At 42.8% G+C, this 18,459-nt stretch overlaps 1 protein-coding gene across 1 annotated transcript in view; it reads right to left on the reverse strand.

Moving 5' to 3' along the window:
- Positions 1 to 1,678: 1,678 nt before the first annotated feature.
- Positions 1,679 to 18,459, reverse strand: part of GATA6 (GATA binding protein 6) — a 21,321-nt gene continuing 4,540 nt past the window's right edge. Inside the window, exons 2-6 of the mRNA XM_029959383.1 lie at positions 18,255 to 18,453; positions 14,838 to 14,963; positions 13,398 to 13,485; positions 13,156 to 13,262; positions 1,679 to 5,022 (exon numbers count right to left, since the gene is read on the reverse strand). Of these exons, the coding sequence (XP_029815243.1) occupies positions 4,855 to 5,022; positions 13,156 to 13,262; positions 13,398 to 13,485; positions 14,838 to 14,963; positions 18,255 to 18,453 (688 nt within the window). The 3' untranslated portion in view covers positions 1,679 to 4,854. The remainder of the gene's footprint in view (positions 5,023 to 13,155; positions 13,263 to 13,397; positions 13,486 to 14,837; positions 14,964 to 18,254; positions 18,454 to 18,459) is intronic.

The following is an 18,459-nucleotide window of genomic DNA, read 5'->3' on the forward strand; positions in this document are numbered from 1 at the left end:
CTTTGACAACTCTTGTTTGACTGCGTATCCACCCAGGCACCTAAATTTATAGGTCAAAGGTTGGACTTGATGATCTTGAAAGTCTTTGCCAATCTAAATGATTCTGTGATTCTGTGAAATTCTACTCCCCTTTCCTACATATGATACCAACTTCCATCAGATCTCTTTAAGGAAAGATTAAGAAGTGTTTCCAAAACACATTACAAATACACAGTGAAGATCTCAAGCCTTTTGCAACATGTGGAGCAGAAGGCACATGAAACTGCTCCTCAAGCCCTCAGTTTCCTTCTCGCTGGCCCACTGCAATAACCCTTGCCCTATATTTTAATACTGAATTCAGTGTGTTTGACACAACCCTGGAATGTCCAGTGTATACAGATTTAGGAACTGGAGGATCTGTGAGGAATGAAGTTCATGACAGCTGGATAAAGGAAGATCTGGAGCTGTGAGCACACAGAAGAGTTGAAGAACATTTTGGGTTTCTGCAGCCTATGCTCAACTAAGGCTCACAATAGCAGGGGCAGGGTGTTACTCTTAAATATCTTCTTCTCTTAGACAGAAGCAGAAGTTACGTTATTTTTGTGCAGGAACAGATACTATATTACCCAAGTTCTATACAGCAAATCAGCTACTTTGGTTCCTTACTTCACACACAGGTCCTTGCCCGCTGATCATTCACATGAAACAAAGTCCACCTGCAGTTCTAGAAACAGACAGGCACCTATTACTCCCTTTGAGCAGCATCCAAGGCTGCGTCTCTTTGCTTTACCAACCAAAACCCAGCAACTGTTGCACCCTCAAGTACCTCTACAGCACTCAAACCACAGCAGTATACACCCTAAATGCCATGCTGAAAAATACCACTGTGAACCACAGTACGGATTTCAACTTATTTCAAGCAATTTGAACAGGAAAAAAAAAATTATGAGTGAGGGTGTCAGTAAGACTACTAAAACAGAATCTAGGACCTAGGGAATATTGGATGCCAGAGTAACGCACGTGGCCAGGAACAGTCTGATCTTGGGGGGCCACCCAAGCAAATTTGAGCCTTCGAGTATTGTTTGGTGGGGGACCCTGAAGCAGATGCTTTGGGACACTGGCTATTTAATTTTTACTGTTTTCAGAGAAAAGGTACTAAAGTGACAAGTAGCCATATGCCTTCTTTTCCCCCAAAAATGTCAATTCTGAAGCTTCATGACAGTACTAAAGAGATGCTCTGGGGTCAATCTGCCTTGTTCAGCCTCACTAGTAACCAAAACTCACAGTCAAACTCTTTCTTTGTTCTTTCTCAGCCCACCCCAGGGCTGTCACTGAAGAGAAATGGGGATGAGAGAGGAAAGCAGTGATACTGATGATGTATGAGCCACAGCAAAGTCCAGCTCACACACTCAGAGAACTATGCCAGCTCAGCAAGATTAAAATGCAAAAAAAGAAAAAGAAAAAAAAAAGAAACTTTTATTTCATCTAGGAATAGCAGCTCCAGCAATCAGTACACTTGGAGAGGAGTTTTGGTAAGTAGGGATGTACTCTTCTTACAATCTTCTTCTATGTAAAATCATAACAAGGCACCTGGCTTTGAGCTCCTCAGCACCTATACAGTAAGGCAACGTGGTACTGCATCTGCCTTTACTCTTACAGAGGGTTGAAAACCTGATAGCACTGCTTCTGGTCCAAGTATTCCATTCTTGATTTGTTGATGAAAAAAAAATTGGAAATACCTTCCCTATGAAATATTGGGGGTTTTCTATGGGTTTTTTCCCCCTAAAAGAGCATTTTCATCGTCAGATCCAAGAGGAAGGTTCATATGTTCCCCGCAAGACTGTAGGAACCACCCTAAGATAGACCCTGGGTCAAGGTGGTGCTGAGAAGGGAGCAGGGCCTCCTAGGAGTGCTCTTAAACTGTGCCACAGGGTTTCAAAGCAATGTGGCCTTCCACAGGCAGCCAGCAAGAGCATCAGCAACCAGCAGCACAAAACTGGAATACGCTGCTCTAAACCTCCTGTTTTATGATAACTCCAAGAAACGCAGTTCTGACATACCCAGCAAGTATGAGTTATGTGCTAGGCTCTTCAGAATTGGCACACCAAATTTCACCCTGGTAAGAAAAAGGGAAATAAAAAAGGATGCCGACCCTAGCTAAGGCGGAACACTCTGCAACACCACTTACCAACAGCTTACTGGAAAATCACAAGTAAGGGCATTTTAGTCAATAAACGCTTCAAAACGAAGGATATTCACCCTCTTCTCCACATCTGTTGCTTTCTAAACCCAGTGTTTCTCTTCATGGCTCACCTTGCACTTAGATAGGTATTTATTTTTGTAAACCACAAGATCCAAGGCCCCCGGGCTAGCAGGGCTGGGGTACCTGGCCATATCAACCCACAGGCAGCAAGGATGTGAGGTAGCCCAGTACCAAGTGTGGCACGAAGGTCACGCCAGGAAGGGTGAGTGATCCCCACTCCTGGCTGGCCACATCAACTTAAACCCTAGGTAAGGCTTGGCCTGACTCCTTTTTGCTGTTTTCCTGCTGCGGCTGTACAGCATCATTCATTCCATGGTCCTCACTATACCCCCGGGGTAAGGAGGTAGCCTCAATGGCGAGGTTTGAAAACCAAGGGGAAGATTCTTGGCTGGTGCAAGTCAGCACAGCTTCACTGCAGGCCAAGGAGCTACCACAATTCACCTAAAAAAAGATCTGGCACAGAGAGGCAAAAAGATGCATTGCAGCCACTCTGCAGGTCACTGGGTATGGAGGTTGGGCATCCTGGCTTCCAAGTCCAACAGTACTGGTGACACAGCTGGAAATGTCATACATGGCAGTAAGTCTTGCTCCAGTCAGCTGAGCAATGAAGAAAGAGGACCAGTTCTCAGAGCCAGCAGAAGGTTTTCCACTTCCCTCAGTATCTAAAATTCACTGTCTTCTCTTTTCAGCAGCAGTGCCATCAGTTTTTGGTGCCCTTCACCTTTGGTCACTGGAGGATGCCAGCAGGCACACAAATGCTCTGCCACTCAGCAGCTGTGTCTACAGTGGGTGACATTCTGGTATTTGCCCACTCATCACTGGGTAGACCCTTTAGCTACGGTGTGAAGGCCAAGAAAAACCATGACAGTCCTCACAGGGCATGGGTTCAGTTGCCCAGACGTCAGAAAAATCTCACATATGCCCATGTCAAGCTTATATTCATAGGTGAAGGCCCTAGTTTTACATATCATCAGAGGGTATATTGAGGGAAGCTGCAGAAAAGCCACACACAAGGCAGACTTAGATAGACAGAGCAGGCACTTCAGCTGGAGACCTCTGGGGAGCCATCAGACATGCCACCTGTATCAGGTACATTTCCATAGCTTTTAATGTAGCGTAACAATTGTGTCTGAGACAAAGGAGAAGGCACACTGTACAGGAAAAAAAATCTCAAAATGATACCCTTTTATTTTTAAAGCTCTGATGAAACAACTTTCCAAATGACATCCCACTTAAAAACCAATGGAAACCAACCTAACTATATGTCAGTCACACTATACAGATTGCATCTTACATTTTCAAGATGCCTTCAAGATTTGTAGTATTTACAAATATATCAGTTAGGTAGTAAAGGTTCATTGCAATTTGTTTCTTTCCAGCACACAGTTACTCAATGGCAAAAAAAGCCTTGGGGATGCATTTGCATTTTTGTACAACACTTTTGAGCAAATGGCTAGGGCAATTTTCCTGAGAGAAGGCTTGTTCTTTGAAACTCTTGCTTTAACAACTGGAAATACAGAAAGTGGATGCATTTTTGTTGAGCTAAAAAGCCTAAGGATGCCTAGTTAAGTTTTTCTTTTAAATTACTTACGTACCATTAAGTTAAAATGTTTACATTCATTCATATAAAAACCGTTGTTAAATCTTATGCAAATGATTTAACACTGATTGCTGCAACGCAAATTGCACTTCTTTAAAAAAATTATTGTATATATGGAAGAAAAATATCTGATTGCTACCCTGTTTACAAATTTTGACTGACTCTATACAGTTCAGCCAGAAAATATGAACTTTCATAAATCTCAGTCACAGTGTACTTTAAAAGTTATATCGTAGTCTTGCAAAGTGAGTAAATATCTTAAACCAGGAAAAAACCAACCCCAAAATCTCCTTAACCAGCTGGACCTTGTGGGACTTGTACCAAACATTGTGATTTCTTCCAGGGGCATAGCTGGGCTCTGAGGAGCAGAGCAAGGCACACTGAAGATGGAGGGCAAAGGAGGGAAGAGGTCTGACAGGGCGAAGATATCAAATGTTCAGTGCAAGAAGTCTGTGCCGACTCAAGCCACACGCACTTCTGTCACTCATTAAAAAGTATCTCACTATCTCTGGTAATTAAAGTCTTTGCTACTTCCTCCCCGACAATGACGGCTTCCACCAAATTCTTAGGGGAAAAGGCGATGAGAGAGTGAAAACAACTACGCAATCAGAAAGGCAGCGCTGCTGGGTAAGTTGAAGATGTATTTCTGGAACCCGTCAATAGGTCTAGGTCTATATGTTTTTTTTTCTTTTTCTTTTTTTTTTTTTTTTTTTTTTTTTTTTGTTTTGGGGGTTTTGAGGGTTTTTTTGAGATTGTAAGGCTGCATTAGCTATCCCCCGGTGGTCATTTGCTTTCCCTATATTTTTCTTGCATAGATGAGGAACTGGATGCTTTGGCAGAGCCTCTTTCAGAGGTTGAAAAACACCTCTGCCACCAAGGCTCAAAAACTATTTCAGAGGAATGGTCTTTGCCAGCACTCTTGCTTCTGCTGCAACCGCTCCACAGGAGAAACTGTGTGTGGACATCTGGGGGCTGCCGTGCAGCACCAGGATCCAGCTTCCCTCACATCGGGTCATGCCAGAGCCAGGGCACACCAGGGATCCTGTCTCACAGATGCTGTCACTTCAGCCGTGGAGGTCAGGCTGACTCCTGTGTACAGCCCATCTTGACCTGAATACTTAAGGTTGCTGCTTTCTGGACTGGTGCTCTCTCCCGGGCCAGACATCACTGACGAGCTCGCCTGGAGGGAGGGAGAGAACAAAGAGAGAGGCATTGAGCAGGTGAGCTTTGCACACACTGGGTGCAAGTGAGACCACAGCAGGCCCAGGGTACAGTCATTATCCCAGGATTTCTGCAGAAAAACAGTGTTTGCCCTCTGCTTGCCCCTGTGCCTCCAAATCCTGAAAAAACCCATGTCTCAGCATCAGCCCAGTCACCGAACCCTGTTGATGGGAGAGATATCTGTGTTTGGAGAGGTGGAAAAGAAAGCACGTGATGCGCACAAAAACCTGGAAATCAGACCGTGGTGAAGAAGCCTGTGTGTGTGTGTCCCGCTGCCCCCTACTGAAGAGACATAAGTGACAACACCAAAAATGTGATCTGGGAGTGGTGGCACCTGTAGTTTTTCTTCCACAATTGGAGAAGCCTGATACACCCCAATTCTCCAGCAGTAGATATAGAACACCTCCTGGAAATCAGCCTTCTTTGGGTCCCTCAGACCCTGAAATGCCTAAAATCATTCCTCACCCTTCAAAATGCTAGCCAGGACCACTTCATCCCTGGACACTAAAGGAGATGCTCTTTAATCTCCGGCGGAGAAACACTCCTGCCTTTGAAGCAGGAGACTTTTTGTTCCGCTGCCTATACAAGATAACGTGCAGGGGAGCCCTGGTAGGCACGAAAATGAACCTCTGAACTGCACTGGAACCAGTCCATTTATTTTAACAGAGAAATGGAGAGTTACAAAGACAAAGGAACAATCATTTTTTCCATGAGCCTGAGCAGATCTACTAAAGAGGAAAAATTCACTGTGCCAGACAGAGAAGGGGCAACATTTTCACCTGATAAAGGAAATGTTTAAGAGCTGACTTCATGCAAAATTAACCCTTGGATATGTCAACTTTAAAACCTTAATTTACTTGTTAATGGATAGCCTTCGGATGAAATTCCTTAAAAAAAAAAAAAAGGCTATCCTAAACTGTGACTGCAGAAGCTTCCTGCCTGCTGTTTAAGTGAAAAGTATACATATTTAATCATTTTACAAGAGTAGAGCTCTTGGCTCTCCTGGACCTGTGCCAAGCTAGCAGTCCTGACACAGGAAAAGCAAGGCTTCATTTATTCAAAGGTAATTTCCAAATGCTGCAGTGCAGGGTTCTTTTTGCCATGCTTAACCCAAGGAAAACCTCATCTCCTGAAAGAGATTCTCACTGTTAGCAGTCATTTTTTTCTGAAATAACACAGACTGCAATATTTTCTTTAGCTTTCATTAAAATGACTGACAGCCACTACTCTTCCACCCAGTCATCAACCCCGATCCCACTCCATTAGTCACTACCCAGAAACGCAGAGAAGGAAGGAAAAACTGCCTGTCCCCCAAAACCAGCCAAACAGCTCTAAGAAATATGTTTTATCGCTCTCTCAAACATACAATTGCCAACCAATGATGATGAATCTCTGTATCCTCTTTCCCTGTGACTGTGCATGGAGAATTCAATGAGGCAGGTTCCATGTCATCCTTTTCATCTGGTTTTGGTCTTGCATCAGCCTAGCTTTCCAAAGCCTTTTTTTTTTTTTATTTCTAATACAACAAATGGACTTCCATCAGCACAAAATACATAATTTTTAACAGCTTCAGAGTCATCTCCCCACCTTGGAAGAAGGATTTAAATTAGTGTTGAGCAGTGTTTGCTCAACTTGAGCTAAAAATACTTAAGAGCTGCTTTGAAAGGTTCTCGTTTGCCCATATTTGCCACTGTTGTTCCGGTAGGCAAATACCTTATCAGTACCTGTTTTTTTCCAGGCTTGCAAAGTGTAATTCACTCTTTTCCTGATTCAGCCCTACAAAGGTGGCATGCATGGACCCACAGTTTCCACATGGGATTATCAGGTACCCCTCCCTTGGGCACCCCAGAAGGGAGGACATGAAGGCACGTCCTGTTTGAAGACTGCCCATCCCTGCCCAACCAAGGCTGGATCCCGGCTCTGTTGAGCCAGAATGGGCAGGACCTGGGCAGGGCTGCCAGGCCTGGAAACCCCACCCCGGTAATGTCATGACAAATCCGGGCAACTCGGGCAGCTCCCAGAGTGAGACATGGAAAACAAACTTTAGCTCATGAAAAGGGACGTGACTGAATCGCAGCTCTGTTTCTGTGCCTTCCTACCTCTGGTTTTACTTCTCCAGCTTTAAGGGATGGAAGATGACAGAAGTTGCACTTAGTTATTAGAAGACATTTGTCACCTAGAATAAATAAACTGAACAATGCTGCTGAAGTCAACAAGATCTAATTCACAACAACTGGCTCTATCAGTAAAAAGGTAATGCATTTATTTTCATTGTTGAAATCCGGTAATAGAATAGGTAATCAATTGACGGTCAGTTTCCTGAGGAAAAAAAGAATGAAGCCCATTGGGAAGACACTGCCTCTCAGACAAACTGGAAGGTTGTGTTTGTATCTGCAAAGGTTCTTTTTACCCAACCAGCAGGAGCTGGTCAGGAGTCATTCCCCCGGTAGGTTGTCCAGATCAGAGGACCTGCCCCCCATGTGCACAGGGAGACTTCCACTAGAGCCACAGAGCGATTCAGACACCTAGATCGTACCCAAACCTGCTGTCAGCACCTCGGAGCCAAATTTATCCCTACTGAAGCTGCTCCAGATCAAAACCAGGCTGTTCAGCCTGTGGTGGTCAATATCAGCAGCTCTGGCTGAAAGAGTCCTGCTTTCTTCCTGAAAGAGTCGCTCCTTTCTGCACCACCTGCCCACCACAGAAAGTAGGGAGAGAAGAGGGACTCTTTTCCCCTTGGCCTTCTCCCACGCCTCCGCAGGCAAGAGGGAAATGCTCTGGGCAAGGACAGCTGGAGGGGGTGGTGAAGGGCCTTGATCCAGACCTTTGTGCTACCAGATAGACCTTTGCTCCATCCATTTCACAGGTTCAAAAAGCTCCATGAATTTTGGACATTACACTAAGTCTGTAATAAGCAGAGCCTCAGCTGAGACTCTCTTCCTCCTCAATTAGCCTAGTTTAGTTTTGCTACACTTAAATGATAACCATAGTCAGCCAAAACACATTTGCAAAGACTGCTTTCGCATATAAGGTGCTGTGCCAAACACTGGAGTTCCTAATTTTCCAGCCTCAGTCTCCCTGCAATAACTGCCATCCTCATCAGGAGCACATTTTCCCAATACTGTCACTCCCCGCTTTCTGAAGAGCAAGTCTCAGCACTGCAAAATGATGGCTTTTTTTTCTCATATAACGACCCTCTTAGTACACAAAATTGTCATTTCTCATTAGTCCAATTGATCCTTTTGTTTATATGGCAGACCTGTAAGTTTACATATCTTCTAATCTCTCCTTTGTATTATAGCAACATAAATCTGTGGTTAATACTTCATTAATTTCCTAAGGGAGGCAACTTCCAGCATGGCTTGGAAAACTGATGACCCCACTGCTGTCAAGGGCTGTATGAGTAACTGACTTTATTGCTTTGGCAATAAAACAAAACCAAGCAAAAGGTATGTGTCCATATGCATATAGAATTTTGGGGTAGAAGCAAAAATACTTTTTCCTTGGTTTTCCCTACTGAAACAAAAAAGATGGATTGCTTCCTTCTGTTTCATACAAAAATGAAATGCTCTCTTTTGGATACAAGTACACAGAGCAAAGAAAATTAATGACTCCATGTATGAAACTGGGGGGGAATAAAGTAGCTTCCCATTTTGTCCAGGAGTGAGGACTAATGCAGCAGAGGTAGGACACCAAGAAAGATTTAAATTAGAGTGTCAGATCTCCCACAGTGCCCTGTCTACCACACTATTTGGTATGGCTGCCATGTTCCTCATACCTCCTCTTGATCTTATTCCACCTGGTTTAGATAAATATTTATTCATACCAGGACTGAAGCACCGTGTTCCCATTTTCCAGATGAAAGTCCTACCAACCATGCTGATGAGCCTTTCTCGTGGCAACTGTCTCAATGGCTACAAAATTATTCTATAACAACTGAAATCTTATCATCAGATAATCTGAAGAGGACATTCAACTTTCCAATATCCAGGTGGCTAGTACATTGTTTTAAGAGATTGAGTCTCTGGTTCATCCAGACTCTGGGACATACTGTATGGAGCCTGATTCCCCTGCATGAACGTCCTACCCACTTGCTGGCTGAACAGAAGCTAACAATACCATCTCTAACCAGATCACGAATCTTCTTCTGAAAACAAAAGAAAGCAAATGCAGGAGAAGCTGTCCAGATAATCCAGCCCCATCTGTTCGGCATTTTGGGGACAGTTAAACCTGCGTTTTCCTCCTAGCTTACCACCTGCCAAGGCCATCTCAGTCAGCTCTCTTACTTCCCACGCTAAAACACAAAAGAGCCAATCCTCTTTGGTCTTGGAGGTTGAGTAAACCTCCAAGGGAAGTAAGCACTTGTTTTACCTCCTGTGTTATTCTGTGGTGTGTGGTTATGGTCCTTCTGAGAAAGCTCCAAACTGGAGGCAAAGGACACAGAAAAGACTTCTCAACGCTGCTGAGCCTTTCCTGACATCAGGCCTGCCTCAAAGAGCCTCCATGTCCTGCCATAAAAAGCAGATTTTACAGCAGGTTTCATACTGCCTTTTATCCTAATAAGGGAATAAAGCCCTTCTGATTATCCCAGTTGTTGGAGCTCCTGCATGGAAATGGACAGGTTTGCACTACAGACCATGTCCTTTGTTTAGTAACTTATTTGGTTAGTACTTGGTTTAGTAACTTATTTCTCTGTACAGTTTCAGCAGCATCAAAGGGAGACCAGGTATAGATGCAGATGCAGACTGTCTAAAACCTTCAAATCTTCTTTTTACAGGGATGTAAAGCAACTTCATATATCATGCAGCTGGACCCTTTCCATATTAGTAACACAGGACACCCAGTACTTATACTTCTTAGGAAAACAGAAATGGGCTTAAATCCTAGATCCAGATGTGAATTTGGCAAATAGTCCCTTTACAATGGGACAACAAAATGTCTCCGATCCAAACACTTCTATACTTTTGGATGTTTGAAATCAACTTTGCCCTCACAAAAATTCATTAATCATATCTTTTAAATGTTTAAACTTCAGTTAGAACGTAAAATCAACATTTAAGGTTCTTGCTAATTTGTCTCAAAATTGGCACCATGTAAGATTCCCTCCATGAAATAGATATTCTCAAAGACATTGCCAAGAGTAATTGCTGCCCTTCTCTTTTTTTGCCCTCTCCTCTTTATTTTACTTTAACAGAGATAAAGAAAGGTAGGGCAAAAAGTGAATGTTACTGACACAAATGAATTCTGCTGAATTTCATTTCCATTAGATTTCTACATAACTGGAAACTTTTTTGGCAGCCTCCCATAAAAGGCATAATAAATTGCTTTTGTACCAGTACAGGAATTCATTTTCTCTGTTTCATTTAGCAACAATATTGCTGTGAATTTCACACAACAGTTTCTAAAATGTCATCAGATTTCTCTGCCTAATGTCAATCTGGCATTTTTCCCCTCTTCACAGAATAAAGGCTAGAGAAGTGAAAACAGAGCAAAACAAAAACAAGTTGCCATGCCTGTTGTGTAACGTGGGGAATGAGCCAGGTTTGCTCTTCCAGCAGGTGCCCGTGTTTCGGCTATGTCACCAGGACCAGTAACTGGAAATCAATGCTGGTCTTTTTAAAGTGACCAAAGATTACAGAGACTGGATTTATCCATCTGAGGGTTTTTTCCCTCCTGACATAACCTGGAGAAGTTTATTCTCCTTGTGCAAAGCCATTGCCTATTCTAGGAATAATTACAAACCTTTGACCTATCAATGGATCAACTCAAAAGGGAAAAATAAAAATAATCAAGGAAAACAGAAGTCTAGGAGAGTATCTCTACTTCAGCATGTGATCAGATTACAGGCTGCCTCACTCTAAAATACTGACACCCCCTTACTCATGACAACTTCAATGGGCTTTATGAGTGCTAAGTCCCTTTCATGGGATTTAGGTCCCTAAGAAATTATTTTGCATCCTTTGCAGTCAAATTATGTCTGGAGCAACAGGATCCAGTCTTAACAGCCACCTCCTTCTAATTTCAACCTCCAGTCTCCCCAGTCCTCAGTGCTTTGAATTACAGATTCTTGGACAAAGCCAGGAGCTCAAGTGAAGAACATGAAGACGTCATTTACATAGTTACGATGTCTTCATTTACATAGTTACAGGGCTGGGGAGGAGGGGTGGGAGATCAATAGCCCTTCACACAGTTTGGGAGGGAGTCGGGGGGATGCCCATATATTGGGGGTTGCTGCTGCAAATTCCCCTCTTCAGTGTGTCATAACCTCTCTCCATTACTTCCTTTCACTGAAATTTTTCACGACAGGGAGGGTATTTGCAAATGCTTTGCATATGCAAGGCACATCTGATCAAATCATGGTGAGGATAAAGCTGTGCAGGTTTTATACCCGCAGAACTCCACACAGCAGAATCATATTAAAAATGGTACTATTACAATTCTAACATAAAGATTATTAATAACATGTTTGATATACTTTTCTAGGGAGAAGGACTACAGAAAGGAAGTCAGGCTTTAGCCAGCCAAGAAGGCAACAGCATAGTGGAAATGGGATCTCATCTGTATGGCCTCTCCTTCCCCAGGCAGCACGTGGCTGTGCTGCCACAGCCTACACCGCTGCCTTGGTCTCAGCTGGGATTGTGCTTCCATTTCTACCCATTATATAAATCTCAGCATATTGCTCAGAGTCACTACTACTGCTTAAGGTAATGTAAGGAAAATTTAAGGAAAATTTGGCTACATTTTTTCCTTTGCAAATATTAGGGGAGAGCCTAAAATAGTGCGTAGTAGTTCACTGGGGAAGTCTGAAACTCATTCTGAAACTGAAACAGTTCACTTTTCAGTTGGTCTTTCTCTTTCTTTGATGTGATCTGTTTATTTTATTGGATTGACAGGGTTTTCTCATGTCAAAGACAAGCCCTTTTAGTAATATCCTAGTCTCATAGGATTCAAACCCCAAACCCAATGCCCCTGAAATTGGGTGGCCCTGTCAGTCCACAATCACATTTACTAAAAAATGGTTTTTTTCTTCCCCTTGTACAATGAAACTTTGCACATCAGAAATTAAACTATTGAAAGTAATTTGGATGTTGGGAACGCCAAGACATTGAAAAAGAGTTATTATAAACAATGTCTTCACTTTATTAATAAAGAGCTACAGAAAGCCACATTAGGAAAGCTTTTCAAAGAAATTGTGTGGCAGATTAAGGGATACAGAAGGCCTAGAAGTGAGTGTGGATACAGATAAGTCTAGCCAAGGGGTTAGAAAATAATCTACATGAAGCTTCACAACTTTAGCAGTAGTATTTATCCCACATGCTAACTGAGTAAGAAAGGAAGTTTGAGATGGTTGGAGTACAAGACATAAAATAAAAACTAAAGCAGGGGATGATCAGCAGTCCTCTGGTGCCACTCTGGAGCTCAGTGCTGTCAGATGCTGAGCATCTGACCCCTGAGGAGCTGTCTGTGGGGAGAGGGCTGAACCGCTGCACACTGCAATCAGCAGGACACTACAGCCTGATTTCAACTGGGTCTGGATCGAGATTTAATCGCACATTTTAGTTTTACAAAAAAGCTTTTATGATTCACTTCATACAGCAGGACAATATTTTGCTGGGGTTTACCAGGTATTCAGGATAATGAGTAAAAATGCATATATATATATGAAATAGCTTTTGAAAAACATGACATCAGCAGCAGTGCCTGGAACTATAAATTCTTATCAAATCATATCAGAAAAAAAGGGGTACATGCACAATTGTTTCTTGAAAGGATCGGCTGGGCATGAGTTATTGTCTTCCCTCCTAAAGAAAACCTTTGAAATTAAAGAACCTAAACATCTCGAAACAAAATGTCTGAGGTTAAGCTGTGGCTAACTTAATCATAACAATTATATAGATCTTAATGAAGAGGTTTGTAAAGTACTTCAACTTGTCGCTCTGTTTACAGCTATATGTGATATCCTCTGAAAATCTTGTTCCAGTATCAGCTAACAAAACTGGAAAGTTTATTTAGATTATTGTTCTGTTAGATAAGATAAAAGCTGTGATAACACTGCACAGTGATCAGCCTGCTTACAGATACAGACACTTACCCCGGAGGCCGCAGTCTGTGCGCTGGGAGAAGCAGTTTTGCTACAGTCATCTGAGTTAGTAGAAGATGTGGATGTTGGAGTCATAGGAACTGCAGTAGTACTGTTACCTGAAAGATTGAGAATTGGTATTAAAAAGAAATATTTTCCAGCCAGAGAAGAAACAAAACCCCCGAAAATAAACCAAAAAACCCGAAACAACTATAAACTACTGCTATTACACTTTCTTATCTTTTTATATTTACCAGAGCATGCCTTTGATTTATTTATGTTCTTAGGTTTTCGCTTCCTCGTCTGAATTCCTTCTTTTTTCATAGCAAGAGGTCGGGGAACCTGAAAAAATTAAATTTCCACACCAATCATAGAGTTGTATATGTACCCTAATATAAAAAATCAAAATACACTACAAGATCAAGTGTGGTCTTTGAAAATGCCCCTATAGCAACTCACTTTTTCCTGTGCCACAGTACAGATTTTATAAAAAGTTTGCATTTTATTTGGGCAAAGCAATGGTTTGATTCAAGGGAAGTTTTAGCTGAATAAAAAAAGTAGGGAAACTTCTTGATGTAAGCTAGACAGAAAAACAGCATACACTTAGGGAAAATCAGCATCATTCGGGAATAGGTCATAAGAAATTAAACTGGATGGGGTATATCTGGTCCTTGACTGTTTATTTCAGTCAGTTAGGAATTATCTCCAGTGCCTGATTCTGGAAAGGAAGAATGCATACGGGAAGAAAAAATACTCCTCATCCTGTGGACCAGCTGCACAAACCAGATCATCACCAGTAAATGTCTTAGGATGGAACCTTTAGGCCATAATCAACTTAGTAATTTTTCTTATAAGCAGTTCTGCCCCTAATACAGATTTATATTTTCCAAATTTATATTTATACTGATAAATTTATATGTGCTCAAAAATAACTGTTGTGTTCTGTGTCATCACAATAATAATCATTATACAGAAAAAATCGATTTAAAATATATTTTAACTTAATGACAACACCAGTGTGGGGAAAGACAATTCAGGCACATGCTTACTATCATTATAATGTTTAAACCAGTGACATAATTTACTTTTTTCTTGAGGCCTAGACCATGTCTCAATCACTCCTAACGCCCTTGCTCTTCGAACACTTTTTGCTTGACCATAACGCAATCCACAGGGGGATCACCTAAAACGTACTCCATCACATTCAGGATAGAGCTTTTTTTTTCATCTTTTATTGCCTAGCAAAGGCTGAAATTGCATTTAAAGTTTTGTTGGCATAGCTATGAAAAACTGTCTTATTAAAGGTCTAGGGTTTTTCTCCCCACTGAAGAGCTGTTTTAAATCCCAGTGGCAAAAAGACCTCTGCTGTTCATCCAGAGGTCGTTACTTTATAAAAATCTGTTGGGAGACTATACTGGCAAACACGTAACTTGTCAAAAGCACAGCATGCTAAAGTGGTATAAGTATTTTCTAATGTCACACAATTTTCAGTTGTTTTATGCACCGTTTTTTAACTCCATGGCCCAAGCCACGAGTCAAGACCATCAGGATCAACAGAAACATCTCCCTGACTTGAGGATGCTTAGTGCCAGCCCCCAAAGACCCCAGGTACCTGCCAGCGGGAGGACCCCCCCCCTTCCCCAAAGGAGCACCAGAGCTGGCAGGAAATCTCCCTCAGCAAAGCAGCCACTTACCCCATGGAGCTTCATGTAGAGGCCGCAGGCGTTGCAGACGGGCTCACCCTCCGCATTCCTGCGCCACAGGGTGGTGGTCGTGGTGTGGCAGTTGGCACAGGACAAGCCCAGCCGCCGCGAGGAAGGCTGGAGGTAAGCACAGGCAAACGTGCATGAACAGGCAGGCAGGAGCACATGGTTTATGTCTTTATGGTTTATAAGAAGTACTTTAACACATGGTGGGGATAGTATGAGGTTTTTTTGTCATATCTATCAGCAACATCCCAGAATTAGGACAGAATTATCCTCATTTCAGAAAGTGGAAAGCTGATGTGAAGAAATACTGAGAGTTTGCAACCCCAGGCAGTCACGGCGGAGGCACAATTCATATTTGGGAGCTGCTGACCCAGAGACCTGTGTTCAGATCTCCAGGCATCAGTTCTTCTTCCAGCAGGACAGCGAGGAAACATCTCCACTATAGCTCCATCCAGCTGACAAGAAGGCACATCACTCCTGTGCCGCCTCTCCAGCCAGTTCAGTGCACTCTCCCCTGTGTGGTGGGTGAAGAGTCAGCTCTGATCCTGCCACTGATACTCTCAACTCATTGGAAAAAATCAGTCACTTTAATCACCTGCCTTCAGTGGCACTGCAGCTGAGAAAAACTTTCCTGGGCATCCGAGGGGTAACACGTACAACAGCATTATCTCTGTAAAAAGATCTTTTTATCATCACCCATTTTATCCTCACACAAAAAGCAATGTGCCTTGGGAGCGTGTTTTACAGAACAGAGCTTCCCCTCAACCAGCAGAAAAACTGGAGGGTGACAACAAGGTCCCCATGGCAAACAAGCCATTTATGACACTCTTCCGTGGAGTTTGGAGCCAAGATGAAGCAATCTTGTATCAGAAATAACCGTATAACCTAGAGCTTTATGGCCACAGGCTGTATATCATAAGCGAAGGCAGTCCTCATAAACATGTGAAATGAAGGTGAATGGGTTATAAAAGTTTCTGTAACAAGTGATCTCTTTTACGTTCATCACAAGCAAAGAATTCCAGCTACATCATAAATCCAGTCTTTTTCAAAGTATCGCATTGTCAAAAAAAAATATAAAAAAATCTGTGCCTAGCTCTGTGTCTGGCAGCTGAACAAGTTTACATGGAGAAGTCAGTTTTAGAGGATTGCATTAATCTTATTCTGACTATAAAGCACCTATAACTGAAATTACTAACTTAAGGGTACAATGCCCTTCCTCTTGAATCATTTACTGCTGGGTTGTTAGATGTAACTGGGTCACCTTTGATACCACAGATCTGCCTGCCACTTGGGAAACTGATAAAAATGTTTTGAGAACGAAGAATATTCCAGAGCAATAACTGAGTTTCTTTAATTTTATCTGTTTGAGTGTCTCTAGCAGTAAGCCATCATTTTACACCGCAGCTCCGAAAGAGCTCCAGATTAAATACAAATTTTGTAATCTTCAATCAGTAATCCATTATTAATTGCACTGAAAACAAAACAAACCACCCAGCCAAGTGTAATATAGGCTGAAGTACACACATATAGTTTTTAATCTTAAAAATCCAAGTCTCACGAAATTTTTGACCTCGCTATTAAATACAGTGTTCAAATCACACCCTTGATTCAATATGAGTTTTATGTGCATCGAGTGAAAGAAAGCTGGTCTTAAATACATATGCTTCATTTTCTTTCTTTGCTAGTGAAATGCTGTCAGATGTTTCACTCTGTTAAATCCTTCTCTTTCCTATGCAGCCTGGTATAAATCTTCATATATTTTATTTCAATAGCTTTAGCTTATTCCCGTATCTAAACAAACAGGGGAATTTTGGCATGTTTTGAAGCTAAAACGACTTTTCTGCTGCAGGAATTTTATCAGAAACTTCGGGGCAATCTAAACATATTTAGCGTTTTCAAAACATTTTCTCTTCTCACCTACATATTTCCACGGTTGATTTATAGTTATGGGCAGGGTACTCGGTAGGGATTGTTGCGCAGAGCTATTTCAGAGTTATTTCGCTGAGGTGTCAGGCTGAAATCAGGCTGTAGTCTGACTCTGCTTTAGTCTCCTCACCCCCACCCCTCCTCCTCCAAAAAAAAAAAAAAAAAAAAAAAAAGAAGAAGAAATAGAGAAATGCTAGTGCCGAGTATCAGCTACTTGAAATCTGCCTTGGGCCAGGATGCCACAGACAGTGGGGCTCTGATTCGTGAGACAATTAGCAGATCTGTTCCCTCAGCTGCTGCCTTTGTTGCCCGGGATAACACCTTGTGTCACGAAATTTACTGAACGACCGGATAGAAAAAACGGGCACCTAGCAGTAATTAACGCCTGGCTTAAAGTTAAATTAACTCTTTGGCTTAAAAAAAGGCCTTTAAGTAGGGGCGGTTTGATTCTCGAGCGCTTACTGTCTGCTCGGATCATCGTTCGTTTTGTTTCCCCTCGCTCCGGTAAGGACCCTAAATTCAAGCGGTTGTGAAATAAAGAGCGGTAGATGTTGTAACACAAGGAATATAGTCACGGAGCGAAGCAGCTGGCGTGACTGAAAGGCGCTTGAAAAGCTGACGGTTTTGATACACTGTCTCCATACACAGGGGTCCAAACATCAGCTTGGATTATACCGGCGTGATTTATTGTGGCTCGCTCGGTAACAGCCATTACTGAAGAGCATATTCTTTCTTGCTGCTGACCTCCACCCAGATTTGCTAAACATAATGTGCAGTTCCCGCTTGTTAAATTTTCTCCTTGCCTATTCAGTGCCAGCCTGAGTTATAAACAGGGGTTCTGGTTTGTACTATTTATTTCCCCCCCTAGTTTTATGAGTATATTTTTAGAAAAATTGTCGCTCATTTCTTTGGAGTAAAACAAAACAAAGGCTATTATCATTGTTTAAACAATTGGTTTTCTTTGAATTATATACAAAACTTGCTTACATTCCCAAGGATCGAGCTGTCAGCAAACAAAGCAGGTCTGGAGAAATTCCTAGCCCTCTGAACAAACACTTTCCAACCTTGATTTTTTTTCTTTTGGAAATGCCCAACATCACCAGCACAAATTTCTTCCACGTCACTGAAGCCCCCCTCACTGATGGGGTTCATAGCTCAAAAAGCCAGACTAGCTCATGCCCCGTCTGCAGCTCACTGGGGATGCAGAGGGCGATTTCGCCAGCGCAAGGCCTGAAGGTGGGTCCGAAGCAGTTCCCAGAGGGCTGCCAGCCCTTTTGCTCCTCATCGTTGACCACTTTGGCCTGCAAAACTGGTCAGGAGCCCCACTCGGTTTTGAAGCTGGGCAGACCACCAGAATAATACACTCTGATTGCTCTCCCACATCCTTGCCCCCCGTTTCTCCCTGGCTAGCGCTCACTGGGGGTGCCTTGGGGCCCAGCTCCTCTCGCCCACCTCCTCCCCTCCCTCCCCACTCACCACTCTCTTTTGGGGCTTGATGAGGGGTCGGCTGAGGCCGTTCATTTTGGTGTAGAGCCCGCAGGCGTTGCACAGGTAGTTGCCGGTGCCATCTCTCCTCCACAGCGGGGTCTGGATGGAGCCGCAGTTGACGCACTCCCGGCTCTCGGACAGGTCCTCCAGCAGCTCTGGGAGGCAGAAGGGAGAGGCGGTGGGGCACGGCCGC

This window comes from Manacus vitellinus, unplaced genomic scaffold, assembly GCF_001715985.3.
Source record: "Manacus vitellinus isolate BGI_N305 unplaced genomic scaffold, ASM171598v3 scaffold_1_pilon, whole genome shotgun sequence".
In the NCBI taxonomy this organism is placed as follows: Eukaryota; Metazoa; Chordata; class Aves; order Passeriformes; family Pipridae; genus Manacus; species Manacus vitellinus.